Source organism: Eulemur rufifrons, chromosome 9 (assembly GCF_041146395.1).
Source record: "Eulemur rufifrons isolate Redbay chromosome 9, OSU_ERuf_1, whole genome shotgun sequence".
Lineage (NCBI taxonomy): Eukaryota > Metazoa > Chordata > Mammalia > Primates > Lemuridae > Eulemur > Eulemur rufifrons.
This window is the reverse complement of record NC_090991.1, coordinates 24048179-24071559: the sequence shown is the minus strand read 5'-3', so window position 1 is coordinate 24071559 and position 23381 is coordinate 24048179. Positions and strand designations below refer to the sequence as shown.

The following is a 23381-nucleotide window of genomic DNA, read 5'->3' as shown; positions in this document are numbered from 1 at the left end:
AGAGAAGAAACAAAGCCTTGTGACTTTTTAGAAATTATTAAATATCAGTATTTTAAAGAAACTTTACAGTTATGACACAGGAATATTGGAGGGTGAGTAGGAGGATTTTTACTTTCCATTTGAATATCACCTTATGCCATTCTTATTTTTAAGGTATATTTTATTATAATGTTTACATTAAATGAAATGTTTATATTAAGACATTTCAGTGTGAATTGTGGATTGTTAATACTTTATTGCTCGATTTAAATTTTTAATAAAACCTAGGAATAAGAAGAAAGTGTTTAAACTCAAATACTCATATACTATGAAATCAGAAAACAGTTAAATGCTCCAAAAAATAGACTGAATTGTATGATGTAGTTTGCAAATGTAATAATAATTATGAGACAACAAAAGTTGTGCTTTGGGACTAATTCTTTTTTATAGCCAACTCTGTGCTAGGGCTACAATGGTAAGCAAAACACAAATTTCCTGGTATCTTGGAGTTTACAATCTGGTGAGGGAAATAGACATTAAACAACTATTATAAACTGTTAAGTCATGAAGAAAAAACCAAAAGTGTCAAGAACTGATCTAGTAAGGAGTCATTTCTCCCGACAGATGGTATTTTTTCAAGCTAGAGCTGTTGGATGGGATGAGTTAAATCGTATGTATGTCTAGAGGGTGGGGGGTGGTAGATAGCAGAGAGCAGTCTGGGTAGGATGGGATGAGTCCCTCAGCAAAAGTCCTACAATTGGGAGGGAACCAAGCCAGTCTTGGAACTGAAAGGTGGCTAGGACTTAGAAAAAGGAAGAGCATGGGCAGACAGCTGGAGAGGCAGGCAGGAGCCACATTGGGCATGTGTCACCTACCTGTTAAGGGGAAAGAGGACCAGTGAGAAAGATAAAAATCATCAAATACTTAATTTAATAAAACTATAGCTATACTATCAAGATTTAATAAACTGTCCTGAGTCATTTAAACACTAAGCAGATACCTGGACTGGCTGTTCAAAATCTAAAATTTTAAAAACCCATAAAGTCCTTAGTTTTCGATTCTAATGTTCAACGTATATCATTTAAAGTGAGCAAAAAAACCAATTAAAATTTCCCTTTAGTTTGGCCCTGAATCAAGGCCGGCAGTTTGCTGAAGCTGTTGGTTTCAAACAGGAGCCTAAAGAATTATCTTTCTATGGTCTGTTGGCCATTTCAGAACTTTGGTAATGTAATGGCCAATTCGTTAGAAAGAAACATCTGAAAAAAAAAAAAATTCCCTTTAGTTCTATTTTCCAAGTATAAATTTGATTATTTCAGTAATAGCTAGGAGTCAGAATGTTTAAGTTAATTTGGTATTTGGCAAAAAATTTGAATTATTTGTGTACTGTAGAATAGGTGGAGCCTCCTCTGATATTAAATTGTAGATTTGCTGTTTCAATTAGTTGCCTCCAAATCAGTTTAAAATTTATTTTATTCCCTAATTTGTTAAATATGACCATTATACTAATTAGTTTGCTTAAATTTGTTAAATTGATGGCTAACTTAGCATTTATGTGATGCCTTATATTTGCTAACTACAATCAATTACATTTGGACTTAATCTATTATTGAAAAGGTTTTCCTCCAAAGAAATTAGTATGTTGAATAGTTACATATGTGAAAATAAAAATCAGATTTTATTTTCAATTGAAAAGCAAGACTTTTGAAATTTAACCAATAAGATTATAGTATGTAAATTAAGCATGACTGGAAAAGGTGATTGGTTTTCCTGCTATTTATGTCACAGTGCTAATACCCCACAATTAATCTATTTGAGCATTCAGCGGGCAGAAGGGCTCAACCATATTGTTCTCTCATTCAGAAAAAGTAAAGTAAGTTATTTGATGACTTAATGAGCATGTCTAATTGGTCTGCTGCTTCCTGTTACTAACTGTTCTTCATCCTTTTCTAGGTCTTAAATATCTCTCAGTAAATTCATGTCTCAACAATTACAGATATTGAATCACAACTTAAAAGAACAATTTACTCTGTATGTTTTTTTCCACCTCCATGGAAAGTCATGTAAGCGAAAGCTAATGAAATAGCATTCATAAAAATGGAAGAATTAATATGCAAAGACAACTCTGATTTGATTCTAGTTTACAGAAGAGAAAGATTCAACAAAGATTTGCTGAGCTCTGATGTACCAAGTATAGGTGCTGGGGATAAAACAGAAAATAGGACAAAGCTCCTGACTTCAAGGGGCTTACATTTTAACTTATACACATTATTTTTCCTTAAAAAAAAAAAAAAACTACACGGGAAAAGTACGCATTTTTGACAGATAGAACAGAACTTTACCACTGTCACCTCACAACAAAGCAAACCCAATTCACAGATCCTCAAATTTGGACAATGATAAATAATATTCTGTCTTAGATTTTACTACCACATAAAACAATGTGGGCTGGGTGCTGTGGTTCACGCCTGTAATTGTAGCACTCTGGGAGGCCAAGATGGGAGGATCAGTTGAGCCCAGGAGTTGGAGGCTGCAGGGAGCTGTGATCATGCCACTGCACTCCAGCCTGGGTGACACAGTGAGACCCTGTCTCTAAAAAAGCAAAAAACCCAATGTGCTTATAGTGAAAACAACAAAAGGTCTCCTGATCAACTATCATTTTCTTTGCAACTATCAATTTTTGAGGACAGAGAATGGAGAGGGAAAGAGAACAAAGTGAGGATTGAATAAAGAATAATATAATCTGGTCTGGGACTTTAGCCTATCTATGACCTTCAGAAAGTGACTCACTCCCATGATTTTAATTTTATACAGTTACAAATGGGATAGATATCTACCACATATGTACCAATACCGATGTTTCAGAAGATGACAGTTTTATTTTTACTGAGAATCAATGTCTAATCTGTTATATAAGTCATGCAAAAACATAATTGCTCCCTAGGAGTTTACATACAGTCTAAGAAGATAAATAAGGAATAAGTTGGTACTCTTCATTTCTTGTAAACCTGGGCAGCTTGGAGAAAAGATATACCTTATTTATGCCTGAGTTTTGTGGCTGGCTTCTCACACCTTGGGGACCTAAGAAGACAAAGAATGGTATTTTGCTGATAATTTATCACATCTCCATCACTCCAACTGTTCATTATTAGGTACTAGCAAAATGTGCTTTGCTGTTGATTGCCTTCACTTTCCTGACAATGCCAATATCAAAATTAAAAAAACAGATTACGACTGGCTTTTTTATGTAGCAATCACTTATTTTGACAATTATAAATAGACTCTCTAAAGGCAGGTAATTTTCATTTTAAAGTACATAGGGCAATAACACAGAAGTATTTACTGAAGTACAAGTGGTTATGGCTGAAGATAGACCAATAGTGAAAATAAAAATAAGTGCCTACTCCAAAACTAGGAAGAGGCACAGTAAAAATGTCTAAAATAATCATTTTGTCATGGAACAATTTTCTAAGCATTTTCCCTTGGATTTTGTTGTATTTGTAGCAGCCAGGCTACCTCCTTGAGAAAGAACAATTTACCTAGCAAATTATTCTTAGAATCGTGTATTCACTGAATGTCTATAGTATGGTGAAAATTTGTCCAAAGATACTAGGGAGTGTGCTCAGTGGACCTAAAAGGCAAATCCAAATCAGGGAAAGTAAACTAGATGGAGAGAGATTGTTGTGATCTCCATTTTATTATGGTTTTAATGCCTTTTCTCACTTAGATTTAAGTCCCCAGGGTGAATATTCTTTTCTTTGGTAGCACCTGATGTGTGTTCAGTAATGAAAATGGGCACCTATGTATTAAGTTTATTATTTTCAATGTTCTTTTCCAATGATAATCCTAACGAAATTTAAAAGGTTTAAAGTAGGGACATTAATGGATGTAGCCTTTATAAGAGCACCTCTAGATCTTAAATAGCACAGTATTATTTTTTCTTAAAGAGTATTTTTATATAAAACACAAGATTCTCTAAAAATGTCCATATTTCCCAAAGTGCTAGGAAAAAAAGAAAAAGAAAAATGACAAAATGAAAAAGAAAAAAAAAACAAATAAATAAAAATGTCCGTATTTTGGCTATGTAGTCTAACCTGTCAGAAACAACATGCATATCTTAAATGCCTATTGGAGTTAAGCTAATGATCACACTGTTCTGCTCTCCCAACATGGTCAAAAGACATAAATGCTAACTGGATAATCACGCCGTTGGGATTGAACAATGGTTCTTCCAGTTTATTATGTCACCCACCCTAACAGTGACCACACAATGTCATAAGTCAACATGGCTAAGGATGCACTATGGGGTTTTTTGTTGTTGTGACTCTCTAAGACTTCATGTGATGACCAAAATACTCTTCAAAGGTCAGTATCACAGCTCTAGCCTATTCTACCTAGAAATGTAGATCTGTCCTTAAGATTAGAGTTTTCAGAGCAGTAAATGGATTTATCCTTAAAATCGCCAGAACTTTCATAGGCAAAATACTTTTCAGCAACTATTTTGGCTTTAGGACAGAGCTCCAAAGCCTTCAAGGTCAGAACTGAGTACATGGCGGCAAGCAGCTTTGATTCTCGGAAGATGGTCAGAGGGAAAGGCCTTTGGCCAGTACCAGTACTTTGCCCAAGGGAGTCCCTAAGTTAATATTAACCCAGGCCAAGAATTTCCTTTGGCCAGGACATATACACAAGCCACTGTCCAGTTTTCTATTTGCTTCCAGTGTAATAACAAAAAACTGACAGCACTTAAATATTTTCGGTCCCCTAGGCGGGATCTCCCTGCAGTCCTAGATCGGGAAGCAGTTATGCAGCTGGCTCCTGATGAATCAGTGTGTCAGGCCCTTTCCTTCTCCAATTTTCCCGCTGTGGAAAGCGGATTGAGCGACGTCAAGTGCCAGAATACAAAGGCCACAGTTTGTCTCTCACCCTCAAGATGCTTGTCTCCCTTCTCTTCACTCCTGCCTTCTGCTCTCACTGACCTCGGCAGTCTCAGCCCCTCACCACTTACCCAAGTCCTCAATGGGCCTCCACCGAGTCAGCCCTGTGCTAGCTCGGCTCGGCACACTTCGCCCCTCGGCCCCCGGTAGAGCGGTTCTCAGTCCCGCACGGCGGGGGACAGAGACTTAGGCCTACTCATTCCTCCTACAAGCCCTATTTCGGATTTATTTGAGTAGCTAGACTTGAAGGAAGATGCCGATCACGCGTGTAGGACTACCCAGGGAGAACCCCCACTCTCTGAGCAAGGATTTCGAAAGCTGCGACCCCAGAGCCGCACTCTACAGTCTCGCGAGAGGAGACGGAGCCCCGCCCGGCGTTCTCGGCCCCTCCCGGCCCCACCCTCCCCACGTCCCCCGCCCTCCCTCCCCCACTCCCCGTGGCGCGAGCTGCTGACTGAGTCTGGAGAGGAAACGGCATTCGGAGCCGCACTCCCGCCCAGGCCGGCCCTGACGCGGGCCTCGTCAGCCGGTAACGGGGAGCAGAGGTGGGGGTCAGGGAGGCGGCCACGAAAACGGTGAAGGTCAGGACCGAGAGCCCTCCGCCGAGAAGGGTGAGGAAAGGGTCTGGGCTCCCCAACTCCAGACTCTGCAGAGCCGTGGCGGGGTCGACCCCTCCCAGGGGCGGGGTCGCGCTGCAACTGCAGCCCAGGGGACTGGCTGGGCGGGGCACGTCAAGAAAGGGGGAGAAGGGGTCAGCTGTGGGCGGAGGGCACCTCGGCGGCTGTCAGCGGAGAGTGGGCGGTGGAGCTGAGGTCGGCGGTGGGATCCTGGAGCCGGGACTCCCTTGACAGGCGGGGGGAGCCCCAGGACCAGCCGGTCCCTTCCGCCTCTCCTTTGGACCGGGACTGGAGGCCGGCGGTCGGGCGGCGGGGAGGGGGAGCGGCGCGGGGGGGGGGGGGGGGGGCGGGTCCCGGCGCTGCCCGGAGCTGATTGGCTGAGCTCGTGTGGAATCGGGTGATGGGAAACGCAGCCCGTCTTTCCCGTCCCCTCCCGCTCCGCTCCCTCCTGCCCGTGGCGAATGTGCTGCGCGGCGGCGGGTGCTTACGCTCGCGGGGTTTGGCTGTTGCAGGCAGGAGCTGGGAGGAGGCGGCAGCGGCAGGAGCAGCAGCGGCGGCGGCGGCGGCGGCAGCTGGGAGGAGGTGGTGACGGTGGCAACGGCAGCGTCGGGGACGATGGCGCGACTGGTGGCAGTGTGCAGGGACGGGGAGGAGGAGTTCCCCTTCGAGAGGAGGCAGATTCCCCTCTACATAGACGACACCCTCACGGTGAGCGGGCCGGGCCGGGCTGGGCCCGCCGCTCCCCTGGCAGCTGTTTCCCCTCCTCCCCCTCCCCCAGGCCGAGCGCTGCGCACTGGAGAAAGAGTGTGTTGCAACTCCTAGGCGAGGCCTTCTCTCCGGCAGGCCCCACAAACTCGCCTTTGCAGTGGGTTGCTCGGTAACCTCTGCCAGCCCCAAGTCCAGGGCTCTGTACGCTCTCTCTCCCCCCAGGTTTTCCTTGCTTTTTGAACCTTCTTCCTTTACCCTTTCCCTTTAGGATACGCTGCTTTTGCCAAAGCACGCGCCTCGGAGAGGGGTTGAAGGATCTTGGGCGTTTGGGGCCTATCCCTTACAGAAACCACCTCTGCTCAGGGAAGCTTAATTACCTGGAAATGTCGCAGCTGCACGGCTGCCTGTATTTTTTTCTATTTTAATACCGAAGCTTTCACTACATAAGCTTAATTACTGAGGTCAGAATGACATACTCTTGCACAGTAAAGATTCCACTAAAATGATTAGATTTCGTTGCAGTTTCCTATAGCCTAGTAGTACATTAAAACTCTTGATATGGTAGTATTGCTAGGCCATGACTGTTCAAAACAGGTTTTCTTGGTATCAGTTATTCTTTAGTTAATAGGTAGCTTTTTTTTTTTTTTTTTTAGAGGAAGCCAAATTATTGCATGTGTAAGAGTACTATAAAAAGCTGATTGCTCATCTTGAGTGTCAAGACCCAGTTCTAGGTAGTTTTTCTTTTTAGAGTAGGTGGTGGTATAGCATTACCGACCCTCTGCCCTGTGTTGCTGTACTATTTCCTTTTAAAGGAAATGGCTGAAATTTGAATTGAATCTGAACAGGAAATGAGTGCAGTTGCTTGACACTATTTCTTAAGAAATGAAATGAACCTTTTTTGAATATCTTTTCAAATCTGCATTTTGATGATGCTGAAGCTTTGGATTATACATTTGCCTATTTTGATAAGGTGCAGCTAAGTCTCTTCATCTTACCAGTTTTGCTTTTTTTGCCATTCAAAGAGAGTTGATTGATTTTGTTCCTGAAATTTTTTTTTGCAAATATCTACTGAAGTTTTTTTTCAAATTTAATGTAAAATGCAAGTCATTGTAGAGATGCCAGTCTATGCCTTTCTGGTTGCCAGTCTCAATTAAGACTTGATTGAGCTGCAATACTTTTTAAAAAGATTAGAAGAGCTATTGAATGACTTAATTTATTAGAACTTTTTAAGTGATAGCATCTATATTTATCCAAGTGCATTTTTCTTTATGGAAAAAGAACGATTTGGCCTGAGGTAAAGTAAATAGAATTTGTGTTGATGCATTAGAAATTACTCATATGCCTTCATAATGATTTCTGCACTTTTTGCACTAGAAGTATAATGGACTGGTATTTCAAATAGTTTTTAAAAAAAAAACACTGATCAAATTAAATGATGGGGTTTTCATTTAGAAAACTTCTGGTAGGAACTCATTTGTTGATATTTTCTTCTCTCCCTTGCCAACATAAACACTTAAGTTTGATACCTTTTGAATGTATTGTCCCAGAATGGCTTTGACGTTTTAAAAAAAAATCCAGTGGGTTTGGATATAAGATTACTATTGAGTATATAGTCAAAACATGGGGGAAACTAACATAAATTTGAGTATTTACAAAATTTTAAAAGATACTTATTGATTCTCTGTATATTCACATAAGCACCTTTAATGTGAATGCAGCACGTTAATGTCATATAGCACTTTAAAATGGCCAGTTTTTTAGGTGCTTTTATACTGTATTCTTTCCACAATGATACAAATTTCTGAAATTTTCCATTGAAAGAGATGTAACCTTGCACTGTGGTTTAGTATGGCACTTACTTTGCACTGTACCTGGTGGTTGAATTTTGATTTTATTGTACTATGGACTTGTGACCAAGGCAAATAAAATTTAAGCTTACTTAATTTAAATATCTCAAATAGCATTTTATTTAGGAAAAGATACAGTTTTTCTTTGCTTTGGAATGTGTTTTTATCACTAGAGAGTGAATGAGATTTATTACTTTGTCTTGAAACTTCTGCACAGTCATTGAATACTGTTTAGTGAATGAATGTTAGTGAAAATTCTTGTTAAGGATGCACCATATTTATAGAAACAAGTTTCTTTCTGGATCATTCTACCAACTACTACTTAAAGGAAGAATGTTGAGCAAAACACTTGTTGGGAGAGAAGCGGGAAGGGGAAGACGGAAGGAAGATGCCTGTTGTACAGGTTTATACTCTGCACTGGTCCATTGACAGTTTGTTGGAATTGTATGCCTGAAGTTAACATTTGATTTGATCTTTGTTCCTAGTGTCCATCAGTAATGCCCTGAGGAAACATTGCCTGATCTTTATTTCAAATAGTAGTCTTAGAATCTTGGTAGCAGCTAAACGTTACAGTCTAGTTACAATGTTTACAGTTCACTGTCAGTTACAAATGTTATAATTTGAGTAAGGGATGCTGAAACCTAGCCTTAGTTAAATTGGTGATTTTAACTTGTAATTGTAAAATGAGATTAAGAAGCTTGTATGTGAAGAAGTAGCTGCCTTTTCTATGTCATATGTTGTATCCACATCTAAAAGATTCCTGTGGTAGTTCAGTGGGTATGAACACTTGAGTACAGTGCTCATGTAGGTGTATTTGAGAAAATCCCAAATAAAGAAGCAGGTGTAATTTTTTGGAAAGTGGTTACAGTGCGTGGCCAAAATGCTGTTCAATATTATTAGAATTATAAAATAGCAGACACCAAATACAGATTTTATTTTAGAGACATCTTTGAAGAATTATAATTATTTTTTTTTTTTTTTTTTTTTTTAGAATTACAATTTTAAGATTGGGCATGGTGGCTCAGGCGTGTAATCCTAGCACTTTTGGGAGGCCGAGGTGGGAGGATTGCTTGAGGCCAGGAGTTCAAAACCAGCGTGGGCAACTTAGTAGCAAGACTGTATCTTTACAAAAAAACAAAAATTAAAAAAAATTAACCAGGCATGGTGGCACATGCGTGTAGTCCCAGCTACTTGGGAGGCTGAGGCAGGAGGATTGCCTGAGGCCAGGAGTTTGAGGCTGCAGTGAGCTATGATTATGCCACTGCACTCCAGTCTGGATGAAAGAGCAAAACTGTCTCTAAAAACAAAACAGTTTTTAAGCAAGTGGTTTTCAATAGGGATAGAATAAACATATACTCTTCATAAAATCATCTTGAAAAATAACTACAAAATAAAAACAAACTACCCTTAATCATACTTCCCAGAGATTAGCAACATTTAGTGTAATTCCAGGTCATAGACACATACATAGATGCAGAGTTGAGATATATTGTCTTCTGTAACATTTTATATCCTTTTTTTTTAATTAAATGTGATATTGGGAACTTTTCTTGTCACTCTTAAATATTTTTAATGGCTGTATAATGTTCCATCGTATGACATTGCATGCCTTAATCATTCTTCCATTGTGGGATGTAGAGGTGGTTCTAGTTTTTGCTGTGAATAAGCTATAAGAATATAAACAATGCAGATATCTTTGCATTAAAATTTGTTTTCTTAGGCTTTTGGAAGTGAAGTTACTGGATCAAAGGCTAAGAACCTTTTATAAATACTTTGTACATAACTGTCAAGTTGCTACAATATTTCTGGAATGCAGTTTACCTTCCTTATTCAAACCAATCTAAATGTTCTAGAACCTCAGATAAGAGTTTTTAACTACCTTAGGCTTTGAAAGATAATACATTGTAGCATATCCACTTGGGGGTTAGGTTGCATTTGTTAAAAGTTTAGCATTTCATGTTTTCTTTCCATTCTTGATTTAATATTTAATTTTACCAAGGAGGATAGATATTACTAATGTCTGTGTGGATGAAGACGTAAAAGAGTAAAACCAAAGTGACAATGCTTTTGATAAATACAGACTTAGTATCACTGGTTAGAACTTGTGAGAATGTCCTATAAACAGATTTTTGTGGTCAGGAGAAACCAGGACAGATACTTAAGAGTGAAAGTGGGTAATGGAGTCAATAAACTTTATAATGCAGTAATTGCAGCACAATGACTTGTTCTATTTTTGGCTAGCTATGGATAGGCAACCTCATCATGAAGCTGAATGCTAATGACTCCTCTGTGAAACCATACCTGAAATACTGTCTTCCTTTAGATAACTTAGAATCTTGAAGATTAAGTCAAGGAAGTGGTTTTAAAGAATGGGGGGGGAAATAGTGATACTAGCCTCTTTCCCCTTTTGCTTATTTTCATCTCTTAAAACATTAAACAACATATACTGATTTGCCAGAAAGCAGTAAGGTAAAAAGCCATTGACCTAAGTGTTTCAAAGGAAAGGACAGAATAATTAATGAGTGCAGAGTATATAGGGTGGTATGGAGTAAATACAAGAGAAAATTTAGTATCATCTAAGGTGATGAAACCCAGGAAAGACATAAACATAGATCTTGACAGTTTTTTATACTAAGTAGGTGAAAATGAAATCATCTGAAATGAGTTTGTTCTTTTTTAATTTTAGCCCCTTTCCTTAATGATTCAAAAAAGGATTTCTAAAGCAGATATTCATGTAATTATAATTTTTTACAAGTCAGCTGGTAGATCTCAGTATGTTAGATGTACTCTTTGATCTCTGCTTTAATTTTTAAAACAATAAAACAGTTGATAAAAATAAAAATACTCAGTCAGAAATACAGGATTTCATCTAAGAACCAGACTGGAGAGCCTTTGATTTGGTTCAGTAAGGACTAGTCATTGAATGTTTGCTAAATTGATAGCTTTGATCTTAAAACAGCATACGTAATTGTCTTAAATTTTATATGGCAATTGGTATGTGGTGAAATGGTGTATATTTGTATCAGGCAACTGAAAATGCAAAGGAAGGTATTAGTTGCTTAAATGGTAGGTTCGAAGTGACCTGCAGTGTTCTGTTGAGTTATATGGTTCTAAAAGTTTGTCCTACACCTTTTTCGTGACTTCACAGTTAAATTTCTTTGTGACTTAAGCCCTGTGGTGATTCCAGAAGACATAATGTGTGTTAATTGAACTATTAGCTATTTTAATTCTTTTGTCAGTTTTCTGGACCAGGATTTCTAATACAATGATTATTAAATATTTTTTTGCATTTGAGTGGACCATGTTAGCTATAATAAACACATGGGCAGTATGAAATAGTTAGATATTTTGCCCATTTATTTCAGTCATTCTCACCTGATCATTTATAGATAGCTACAATATTAGAGTAGACTAGTGACTTAAGTTTTACTTTGTCCTGTTGGTAAAGTTAATATATGAAAGTACTTATAACAATGCCTGTGTATTAATATATACTTGATACATACTATATATGAAGCTACGTTAAGCATTACTATTATGTATTGGAGTTAATAAGAAGACTGGGAAGTAAAACTAGAAACAAGATATCAAGGTTGACAAACCTGAAAATTGGATAATTGATCTTTGAAACTGAGATTTAGACATTTCATCTGTATGTATGGAAGAAGAAACTTCCAGAACAGTAAAAGCTACTAAGATGGAAATGTGTGTGAACATGGTATAATAAATATAAAATTGGAAGCAAGGAACATTAGCCCTTCTCACACCCCCCCCCCAATAAATAGTATATGTGCATTGTAATACATTCGGGAAAGATCAAAACACATAAAAAAGACATCTGTTGGCCCACTGCCTGGAGATAGCCACATCTAATATATATTTTCTTTTTTTGTAAGATAAAATATGCACATACAAAAATTTGGATCGTATTGTACATACAGTTTTTGATTCTGTTAAATACAGTGAAGTCTTCTAGAATGTTAAGTTAGTGTTTGCATTGTTCATCCTCTTAGTATCTATTTGTTTACCTACTTCGCATGTCCAGTATTCTTCCCTTATCAAATTAAGAAAAGATCTTATCTCTATTGCTTACACTTGCCTTGGTGTTAATGAGGCCTCAGTTTATTGTTAGAACAAGCATGTTTTAAATCTCTCATTTTTAATGTGGAAAGAAAAGAATGGTCACCTTCATTAAAGAAGCAGTGTGGTGCTGGTTGGGGAAGAAGAGAGGGATCTTTTTAAGACCACATTGAACCAGGTAGGGATTTTTTTTGTTACTGCCTCAAATGGATTTTTATCCTGACTTCACTCAGGGTGTATAGGAGTTTGTGGCCCTTGTCATTTGGAAATAGTTTGTCCTAGCATATTACACGTATGTTACTTTCATTGTTTTGAAAGCATACTTTTTTTTTACATTTTAACATCCCTGCTTGAGTATGTCACATAATGGGAATCACACGAGAGATTAGTGATACATGCGAATTACAAATTCCCATTATGTGACATACCGTAGCATCCTTCAGCTTCATATCCCTTTTCTTTTGGTAGTGAATTTTGATGATTGAATAAGTACCTCAGTGTGCCCTTTTTCATAATTAGAACAAACATAAACCATGTGCCAGGTACTGTTCTAAAATATATAGATATGTAGATTTTTAGAAAGCAGTTACAAGATTATATTTCATAGTTAAGAGAATAACTTAAAATATCAGGTTATTCCACTTACTAAATGCAATTAGCCACTGCAATAAACATTGAAATGTAATTTAATTTTTATAACCACTCTGTGAGATAGATATTAGAAATTATTTAATCTGATTTTACAAATGAGAAAATTAAGACTCAGGTTAAGTCACTTGCCCAGAGTTAATGACATAGATTGTAAGTGGTAGAGCCTCTATTTGAACTCCTGTCTGCCTGATTTCAATATTCTTGCTCCTAATGACTATACCATTCTGGCTTTAGAAACCTGTATGCGTGGATTTTTTTTTTTTTTTTTTTTTTTGTAACTGTTTGTTTGGGTGGAAGACAAATCTGGCTTTTAGGGGTCTATTTCTATCCTAGAAGTTTATAAAATAGGCTCTATCATGTGTTCGAAGGGAATAAAGTAATTGATTTCTTTTTGCATTTTAAGATGGTGATGGAATTTCCTGACAATGTTTTAAATCTCGATGGGCATCAGAATAATGGTGCACAGCTAAAGCAGTTCATTCAGGTAATAGTTTTTAAAGTCAGTGTTTTTAATGGTATATGTGTGTTTTAAAGAGTTCTTTAAAATTTAGGTGTATTAATTTTGTTTTATGTACGGTTCCCTAGGTATTGCACTGAAATTGCTTTCTTTTTTACTAGTGCTACAGTGAATATGTGTAGTTATGTACCTGTCATGTGAAAGAATTGGTGGTGTTGTGTTAACATTTTATATGTCCGTAAGGCTCTAATTTCACCAAGCCACCCTTCCCTATTTTTTAAAGATATAAGATATACAACTTTTCTTTAAGAACTTGTTGGTTTTCTTCTGTAATTATTGTTTTGTTCAGGTAAAAAAAAAAAAAAATTCATCCTGTATTATGAACTTTCTGATTTTTATTTAATTCCTGAGAAATATGATACCTTATATAAGTACACTTAAATATACTATACAATCATCCTTTTATCCATGGAGGATTGGTTCCAGGACCTCATGGAAACCAAAATCCTCTGTTGCTCAAGTCCCTGATGTAAAATGGTATAATATTTGCAAATAACCTATGTACATTCTCCCTTACACTTTAAAGCATCTCTAGATTACTTATAATACCCAATACAACGTAAATTCTATATAAATAGTTGTTAAACTGTATTGTTTAGGGACTAATGACAAAGTCTGTCCATGTTTAGTACAAATGCAACTATCTTTTTTTTTTTTTTTACCAAATATTTTCAGTTAGTTGGTTGAATCCACGAATATGGAACCCATGGTTATGGAGGGCTGACTGTAATTAAAATAATGGAAGATAGCTTGTTAGTTTACTTCAAAACCCAATTTCTACTTTTAGAGAAAACTTTGAAAGGTTAATGGTAAATGTGAGAAAATGCTTCTTGGGAATTATCCTACTTTCCCATCTGTTTTGGGTAAATCTGGAAGTGTTAATTGTGGTATGACTATGACTCCATTAAGTGGAAGTTACTAGAATTTTGCTCATTCCTCTGCAACTGTAATTCTCAAGTCATTTTTCTGCCTTGTCATAACCAACAGATAAAAGTCATATGTGCCAGCATGTTAGTTACTCACTACAGGCTCCTACATAAGTAAGATAGGCCTTGTAAGATAGGCCTCCTACATAAGTAAGATAGGACAGAGCTATCTGTCCATAGCTCTGAGTTGAGCATTGGTGCTCTACGTGATCATCCTAAGGTGACTCTTATAGCTAAATATAGTGTGTTGTTAAAAAGAAGACATGGTAAAGCTGCATTGTGTTTTCATTCTTTTTTTTTTTTTCTTTCTTTCCTCTTCAAGTGCGAGTACTAGGCTTAATACTTGTTGAACCAGCCCTACATTTCTAGATACAGAGCTTCTTTTTGTTATGCTTGAGCACATACTTTTTAGTCCTGGCATCCTAAGCGGGATTTTTTTATACCCTAGATTTTAGGACTGGGGGTTTGGAGCAAACTCAGTACAGCGTGGACAAGCTGACTACTTTGCCTTTCTGACTCAGTTGCAGGTAGAGATGGCAAGCCCTGCTCAGTTGTATTTACTGCACAGAGATAGGAACCAATAGTAGTGAAAGAATAATTTTATGTCTTTAGTAAGAACTCCTCTTCACTGTTCTTTTTCTATTTCTCTTAGCGACATAGTATGCTTAAGCAACAAGATCTAAGTATTGCCATGGTGGTGACATCACGCGAAGTCTTGAGTGCGCTTTCTCAGCTTGTCCCATGTGTTGGTTGTCGTCGCAGTGTGGAGCGCCTCTTTTCCCAGCTTGTAGAGTCTGGAAATCCTGCCCTTGAACCCCTGACAGTAGGGCCTAAGGGGGTCCTATCTGTAACTCGAAGCTGCATGACCGATGCAAAGAAGCTTTATACATTATTTTATGTACATGGGTAAGTATAATCAATTAGGAGAAAATGAGTTTGTTAAATTTTTAAACACCTTGGTGACAGTGGCAGCTTTTTTTCTAAATTTGGTTGGCACAAAAATTGAGTCTTATTCAGCAATTTTATCGAGTGACTTCTGTGTACCAGTGAATGTAAAGTTTCTGCTCTCAGTAGAGGCAGTAAATATACAGTTTGTCTGGTGTGGTAAGTTACAAAGAAAAACCAGTAAGGGGAATAGAGAATGGGTGGGTAGAATTAATACAAAAGGTGATCAGGGAAGGCCTCTCTGATAAAATGACATTGAATATAGACTGGAATGAAGTGAGTGAGCAAACCATGTGGATATCTGGGGAAAGGCAGAGAAGGAAGGAAAAGCAAGTATAAAGGTTTAGAGGTTGGAGTTTTATTGGCATGTTTGAGAAACAGCAAGGAAGCCATTGTGGCTGGAGGTAGATGAATGAAGGGAACAGTAATAGAAGATGGAGTGAGAAGAGTGATAAAAGGTCCAACCATGTAGATCCTTGCAGGTCATGGTCTTTTGTTTGTACTCTGAGTGAGGTAAGAAGCTTTGGGAAGGTTTTGAGCAGATAAGTGACATAGTCTGACTTGAAGTTTGGCTTATTTTGACCTCTATGTTGAGAATAAAGTGAAGGAGGGTGCAAGGGCAGGGAGGGAAACAGAGAAGCAGGCTATTTAATGACCCATGGGAGAGATGATGGTGACTTGGACCAGAGTGGTGGCCTTGAGGGTAGTGAGAAATGGTAGGATCCTGGATATGTTCTCAGGAATGAGCCAGCAGAATTTTTGGATAGATTGGTTATGAGGGAGAGCATCAAGGATGATTATTAGATTTGTGGTCTAAAGAATGGACAAATGGTTTCCATTTCCTGAAAGAAGTAAATTTTGCAGAGCTCACTTCCGGGTGTGAGTTTGAGATACCAATTGGACAGCTAAGTAGAATTAAGAGAGGTCTGGCTTAGAGCTATAGATTTGTGTCATATAGTGAGTATAAATAGGAAAAAAAGAGGTCTGAAGACGAAATCCTGAGGCTTTCCTATTTAGAGGTGGTGATAGAGACTTTGGATTTTTACTCTGCCTGAGGAAAGAAGCCTTGGAGGGTTTCTGAACAGAGGAATAACATCTGACTTAATGTTTTAAAAGAATCATTCTGTCTGCTGAGTGAGGGTGGCCGCAAGGAGACCGTTTGGGAGACCTGCTATTGCAGTTGAGTAAGCTAAAGATTGGACAAGGGTGATAATCATAGAGGTGATAAGAAGTAATTTGATTTTAGATATACTTAAAAATTAGAGTTGACAGGCTTTGCGGATTGGATGGTAAGGTGTGAATAATGATACATATTCTATATTTGCATAAATTTTCCGTCAGTGGCTCCTCATCAAGGATATTATGTATTTACATAATGTTTGGGGGTTTTTTTGGTGGGTGTGTGTGTGTGTGTGTGTGTGTGTGTGTGTTTTTGGAGACAGAGTCTTGTTCTGTCGCCCTGGGTAGAGTGTAGTGGGTAGAGTGTAATGGCATCGTCGTAGCTCACTGCAACCTCCAACTCCTGGGCTCAAGTGATCCTCCTGCCTCAGCCTCCTGAGTAGCTGGGACTACAGGTGTGTTCCACGACATCCAACTAATTTTTCTGTTTTTCGTAGAGACGGAGTCTCACTGCTGCTCAGGCTGGTCTCAAACTCCTGAGCTCAAGCAATCCTCCTGCCTCGGCCTTCCAGAGTGCTAGGATTACAGGCGTGAGCCACTGTGCCTGGCCTGTGTGTGTGTTATTAAGAGACAAGGTCTCTCTATGTTACCCAGACTGGCCTTGAACTCCTGGGTTTAAGTGATGGTCCCTACGTCAACCCCGCCATACCTGACATATTTACATAATGTTTGGACAAGGGAAGATGGCTGAGTATCAGGTAGCAGTCAGTTATAAAATATGGGCACACTGCTAGATGTGGGGATACAGGGATGAGTGAGACAGATGCAGTCTTGGGGAAAGAGTATGTTGAGTAGAATAGGTCTCTTTCAACATTTTGACAGTCTAAGGATGGAGAGGGAAGATAGACCCTTCTGGGTTAGAATTTGATGAAAAATTTTCAAGGTAGGTGATGTGTCTGTAATACTGTAAATACACTTCTCTCTAAAAGGCAGTAAATAGAGATTTTAAAATTTGAAAGAAAAATGAATATTACTTAAATCCTTAATGGTTTGTCTTTAATTAGGTCCAAACTAAATGACATGATAGATGCTATTCCAAAAAGTAAGAAGAACAAGAGATGTCAATTGCACTCCTTAGATACGCACAAGCCAAAACCTTTGGGGTAAGTAGAATTGAATACCAAGGTGCTCTGTCATTGTTAAGATTATAAAAGTTGATCATGTTTAGTAAAAAAAAAGGAGAAGCACACTGCTAGTTTTAATTCATTAATTGGTTATACTCTATGACATAGATCAAAATAAATATGTCTCCTGGCTCTGTAGAGCTTTTTGAATTGAGACTATATAAGGCCTCAAAGATTTGATTTTTTTAAAAGTTTTTTTCTTTATATTAAATATGTTTTAGAGCAAGGAAGTTGAGATCTTTGTGGAAATTTATGTACCTAATAATAAGTTTTTCAAAGTAGTGATATCATTCTTTGATCTGTATAATAGACATAATGTATAAATTATTTTTCTTACCTTTCTTATCTCTAGGTTTCCCTAATAATTTATCAAGGAATAAAAAAAAAGGTCTTAAATCGGTTATGGTAGTATGTAGTTATGTAACTACTTTGTAGTTTTCTTCTTGGTTAGATGCTACAGTGTCCAAGGCTGCTTTTCCTCCAGTTTCCCAGCACAGTGCCACAGTTGTACCCTACAAAATTGCCTGGGGGTGGGGATGGTAGGGAGAAGCTGTGGATTTTGAAGGGAGTTTCTAAGAAGTCACTTTTCCTTTGGAGAGAATGGGATTCAAAACTATACTTCTGAATTAATTTTAAAAGTTAATTTTTGAATATCTCATTGGTGTCATTGACACCAATGTTACATAGCCGTCTTCCTCCCTGATACAAAGACCTGGATGACCAGGTGGTGGTTTGTTAATAATCCATCAGGTTTTTTTTTTTTTTCCCCTATATTGAGGAACAAAACATATCTTAAAATTTTTATTATGAAAACTGTCAAACAGAGAAATGGAAAGGCTATACAAGGACAACCCCTCTGCTATGTATTTTCACTCAGATTCAGTAGTTATCAAAATTTGCCACATTTGTTCATTTATCTACCTTTTTCTTTGCTGAAGTATTTTAAAGCAAGTCCTAGGCTTCATGTAATTCTCCTACACACTTCCATATGCATCTCTAAATATATGGACATTTTCTTTCATAACCACAGTATCGTTATAATACCTAACAAAATTAACTATAATCTAATACCTAGGTAATATTCAGATTTCTCCTATTGCTACTAACACTTTTTTTTATATTGGTTTGTATGAATTAGGATCCAAACAAGAACCACACATTACACGATATCTAAATGTGGGAGTACTCTGAACCCATTAAAGCTCTACATAACCTAAAGTAGTTTTCTAGGGATAATTGTTTTTTTAACATACTTGATTTGTCAATATCTTCAGAGAACACCTGACTCTGTAAATGCAAAATTCAGTCTGATGGTCTCATTAGAGAATGACCTGTTGGCTGAAGGCGCAGAGTGTGTGCTATAGTAAAAAGCCTGCCTTCTGGTTCTTTTTTTGTTATGTATGTTCTTCATTGAGGAATTAAAAGGCACAGGTACCCCAACATCTTACACATCTGTGCTTATTGCTGCCTGCCTTCAAAGACCAGTCCTACCACTTTTGCTCAGGATTTCCTCTCCTCTTTTGTTCTCAGTGACTTTGCTTCATCGGTTATCTACTTTTATTAAATTGACATACAGCTATGTTTTCCTGTCTTTCAGCTTAGAAACAAAAACCAAACCTCCACAGACTTCACATCCCCCTGCAGCTATAGTCCCACTACATGGGAAGTCAAACGTTTAGAAGGCTGTCTGCTGAGTATGGAATCAGTATGAACGGACTTAGTTGATCTTAAGCAGTGTTCCTTGTCTAAGATAGTTTCAGTTATTCCCACATGCTGTATGAATATCAGGCCAAGACTCCCTCTCCTCCACCTTGGATGGTCACCACCATTGTATGCTACTATGACTCTCCATTTTATACATTTCTACTCCTCCCCCCGCCCACCTTTTTTTTTGTTTAGACTTTGTCCAGAGTAAGTATAATACAATTGATTAGGTTTCAGCCTAATAAATAACAGCGATCCAGGTCAGCCTTTCTGGAAGTGTTCTCATATACATGCAAGTAAACCCAGGTTATTTTCTGTCTAGGAGTAAGTGTGAGATTTGAAAGAAAGGTCTAGGCTAGACTTGTAGGCCTATATTTTGTCTCAGAGAATGATGTTTAAGATAACCTAAAGGGAAAGAGTAGAGTAAAAGAAAACAATGCAGAGAAATTTAATTTAATGGTGAGAAAGAAGAAACTTGAGAAAGTGGCCAGATAGGTAGGAGGAAACTGAGGTAAAAGTTTTTCAAGGAGGTCCGGTCAGCTGTGTTGAATGCTGCCAAGTCAATGAGGACCCCAAAAGTGGACACTGGATTTTGCAACACTGAGATAATTGGTGATCTTGATGAGCTTAGTGGAAGCAGAATCCAGATCACAGTGGATGGAAAAATGAATGCAGTGTAAGCTTGTAATGGACTAAACTGTGAATGGAAAGTACTGGCATAGAACAAGGAAGTGGAAAGACTACTTTTTCACAAAGCTTGATCTTGAGAATAAAATGAAGGCATGAGATCAAGAGAGATTATAGATAAAATCCCAATTTGAGCTGTAGAATTTTTTTTGCAAAGCTTTTTTTTAAAATAATGCTTTCACATTCTCATGACACAATAATCATTCCCCAGCTCTGATTTCTTTTTATGAACCTTTTCCTCAATTACGAGAACTTGAGTTTGAGAGTTTTTCAGTTCTAGGAGATTATGGATCACACAAGCATAATTGGGAAAAAAAGGAAATATGGGAGTTGGGAATAGAAGGATGTAACATGGAAGGTAGAGCAGGAGTTGAGGTTTTTATTGTCAAAAATAAGGGGAGCTAATTCTTGGCCTGAGCTCTTGTGAGAGGGAGTATGGAGCTCAATTGTATATGTGACTTTATATTTTGGGCAGAGGGTTGAGAATTACATATTTAGCTATATGGAGTAGGTTAAGTAAAGAGTCAAGGTTTTTCCATCTGAAGCATCCAAGGTGTAATGAATTCCTAGGACTGTAGTGAGACCTGCAGAAGAACAGGCAGGAGCCAGTTGTTCAGAATCGTGAAAAATCAAGAAGACTGTCATTGAATGGAATATAGACACACATTTCGCTTGGAATGCACATCTGCAACAAAGCAAAATGCATGACCAGCGCCACATTGAAACCTGTGGGGGAGGGAGAGTCTGGGAAGTTTTTAGTAAGTTTTTAAAAAATTATTTATATAGTACTTACTGTTAATTTAGGCTGTGTAAAGTGTTCATCTTTGTGTTTTCTTATTTTAGTAAATAATTAATAAATAATTAATCTCTGACTTTCCCAGTTGTTTGTAAATATGAAGGTAGATAAAAGTTTTGTTGCCATGGACTAGCTACAAAAGGGAGTCATTTTTTAAAAAAAACTTATTAAAATTTTTAATTTGTGGAAGAATGATTCATGTTTATAGGTAAAAATACTTTATAGTTTTTTCAGTCCTTTTGACTTTAGAACATTCCAAGTATATTTGCTCATAAAATGCTTAGTATATTAACCATTTGCTATCTTGATAACTGTAAATGTTGCTAAATTGTATGAGATAAACTTGATAGACAAGCAGAAGTTTCTATGTAAAGATGTGAGCACATGTTTAAGTAACATTTTAATGTGGTTAAAATGAGTATGTAACCATTATATATAGATTTATAAACTTATCCTACTAATATCTTAATTATTAAAGAGTTTATGATTTTAATTTAGACTGTAGAAATTATTACTTCAGATTATCTCAGTGTCACTAAGCTTTGTACTATACTGTACTACAGTGAAGGGAGCAGTAGCAGTGTCAGTTCAGAGAAGTTAAGTACAGATAAGAGAAGTAGTGAAGACCACAGGAAGGACAGCAAGTGTAGGATCATTTTCCATTATGGACCTTTCCAGGGAACAGCCAGGTAAAATCAAGCAATCCTTTACTCCGCTTTTTTTTTTTTAACGTTTTACCCTTACCTATTCCTCCTTTTCACTACTATTTGTTCTTTCTACAGAGGTTGTTGGATGGATGTCTGGGAACTAATGTCCCAGGAATGCAGGGATGAAGTAGTTTTAATTGACTCTAGTTGTCTTTTAGAAACACTAGAAACATACCTGCGAAAACACAGGTAAGCCTAATGGTCATTACAATATAGTGTGGATGGTGCCTTAGCTGTCAGTCACATAGAGTGGCCTGTCACTGACCTCCTTTGTATTATAGTACTCCAGCCTTCCTGTTAATACCTGGCACTAGGCAGAACTTAATGTCAGGATAGGCAATTCCTTTGTGGAATGACTCTCAGTGTTAGTCTTCTTGTGTTGAGCCAGCATCTCCTTTTTTGTAATTTTCACTTGTTGGTTCCAGACCAGCTTTTCAAGAAACACAGAATGACTAAATTGCATAAAGTGTACTTAATCACTTTGGAAACTCTGGTACTCTTTGATTTTATGATAGAATCATTTTATGATGGCATTTTCAAAATTAAAATTAAATTAGTAATTTTTCATTTAGTAATATTTTGAAGTATTTCTTCTATAATTGTTTGTCAGGACCTAAAAATAGAGTTGGCATTTGTGTGCTTCGTTGCTATAAAAGTAACTTCAGATTTTTCTTTTTAGAATACTACTTTTACAAAGAAATTTTCTAAGTGTCATTAACATTTGGAAATTCGTAGGGAGGGGAGAGTGCAGTAGGAAAGGACACTGGTAAGGGAGCCATCTAGAGATGGTGTTCTTGGGGGAGTACTCCTGTTTAAATTTGTCACATGTTGAGTTTGTGGTTGTTCTTTGACCTTGGAACAGATAATACACTATTACTTTGGGGGTGTTTCTAAACAGGTGAATGATTAAAAGAAAATGGTGTTACCAAGATTGGTGTTTATTTGATGTGGCAGTAAGGTAATGATTTAACCTACGTACAAAGTTTATTTAGGTGTTTTTCTTTTCTCAGTTATAAACTTTACTTGCTTTTTTTGGTTGGTTATACCCAAGAGAATAGGAAATACATCCGTTATTTGGAGTTTTGAGGGAACTATGTAGACGTAAAATACATATCTTTCCTCCTTAAGTATGAATCAGTCCACCCAAAAGATAGCTTTTTTTGGGTGGCAAGTTACTAGTTATCAGAGCTAATGTTTTGCAGTTTCCTATAATGGTTGTAGATATTTCCTGTGTTTGGGGCAATGTTTTATTTTTTTAAGACAGTAGAGTCCATTTTATAAATGTCTTAAGGTTAGAGAGAAAGTATGGTTAACAGAGTAATTAAGGAAGATGGCATTGAATGTGAGTTCTACTGATTATAACTTTGTATAAGTTACTTTTCTGTGCCTCAGTTTTTCCTCTTCTTTAAGAAAAAAATAATGATAGTACTGATCTTATAGAATTTATTATAGCAGTAAATTTATTATGAGGGTTGATGATATATAGTAAGTCTTAGAGCAGTATCTGGCACATTAGAGAACGTTTGCGTGCCATATTTGCAAGTCCTTATCATTCTTGTGTTTCCCATTCTTATTTTAGGCACAGTTTGAGTGTTTGAGGTATAGTCAGTTGAAAATAATTTATAAACATCTAACTAATGTGCCTTTTGGACAGTATCTACCTTTTTTTTTTTTTTTTTTAGCACTTTATAATAAAGATTTGAAAACACTTCTTAGCCAGTTAGGTATTATGGTAGAACATCATTAGAAATGAGGTGTTAGGAGACTGTGAAATCTCTGCCTTAAAAGTTTTTTTAAAATCACGTGCAATGTTCCTTTTGCAAATGGTAAAGATTGCTTTCATTCTTATGGCTTTCATATATTTTTAACTTGCTGTTCACTGATGCTTGTAGTTGTACAATCAAGCATATATTAAACTATTCTGAGGGTTTACAGCAATAAAATAGGGAAATATTTCAAGTTTTATTATTTACTATTTGACAT

At 37.4% G+C, this 23381-nt stretch overlaps 1 protein-coding gene and 1 non-coding gene across 3 annotated transcripts in view; both read left to right on the top strand.

Annotated features, from left to right (window-relative positions):
* Positions 1-1100: 1100 nt before the first annotated feature.
* Positions 1101-1237, top strand: LOC138392771 (small nucleolar RNA SNORA2/SNORA34 family). The gene has a single exon (XR_011235047.1). It is a non-coding gene; the product is annotated as a small nucleolar RNA SNORA2/SNORA34 family (small nucleolar RNA).
* Positions 1238-5339: 4102 nt separating this feature from the next.
* GGNBP2 (gametogenetin binding protein 2) overlaps positions 5340-23381 on the top strand; it is a 31405-nt gene continuing 13363 nt past the window's right edge. The window contains exons 1-6 of one of the 2 annotated variants that reach the window (XM_069482316.1): positions 5340-5521; positions 6040-6235; positions 13217-13297; positions 14909-15162; positions 17385-17483; positions 21474-21587. In XM_069482316.1, coding sequence (XP_069338417.1) covers positions 6143-6235; positions 13217-13297; positions 14909-15162; positions 17385-17483; positions 21474-21587 — 641 coding nt within the window. In that variant the 5' untranslated portion in view covers positions 5340-5521; positions 6040-6142. Of the gene's footprint in view, positions 5522-6039; positions 6236-13216; positions 13298-14908; positions 15163-17384; positions 17484-21473; positions 21588-23381 lie in introns of those variants that run through there. The other variant, XM_069482315.1, reaches the window with a different exon arrangement.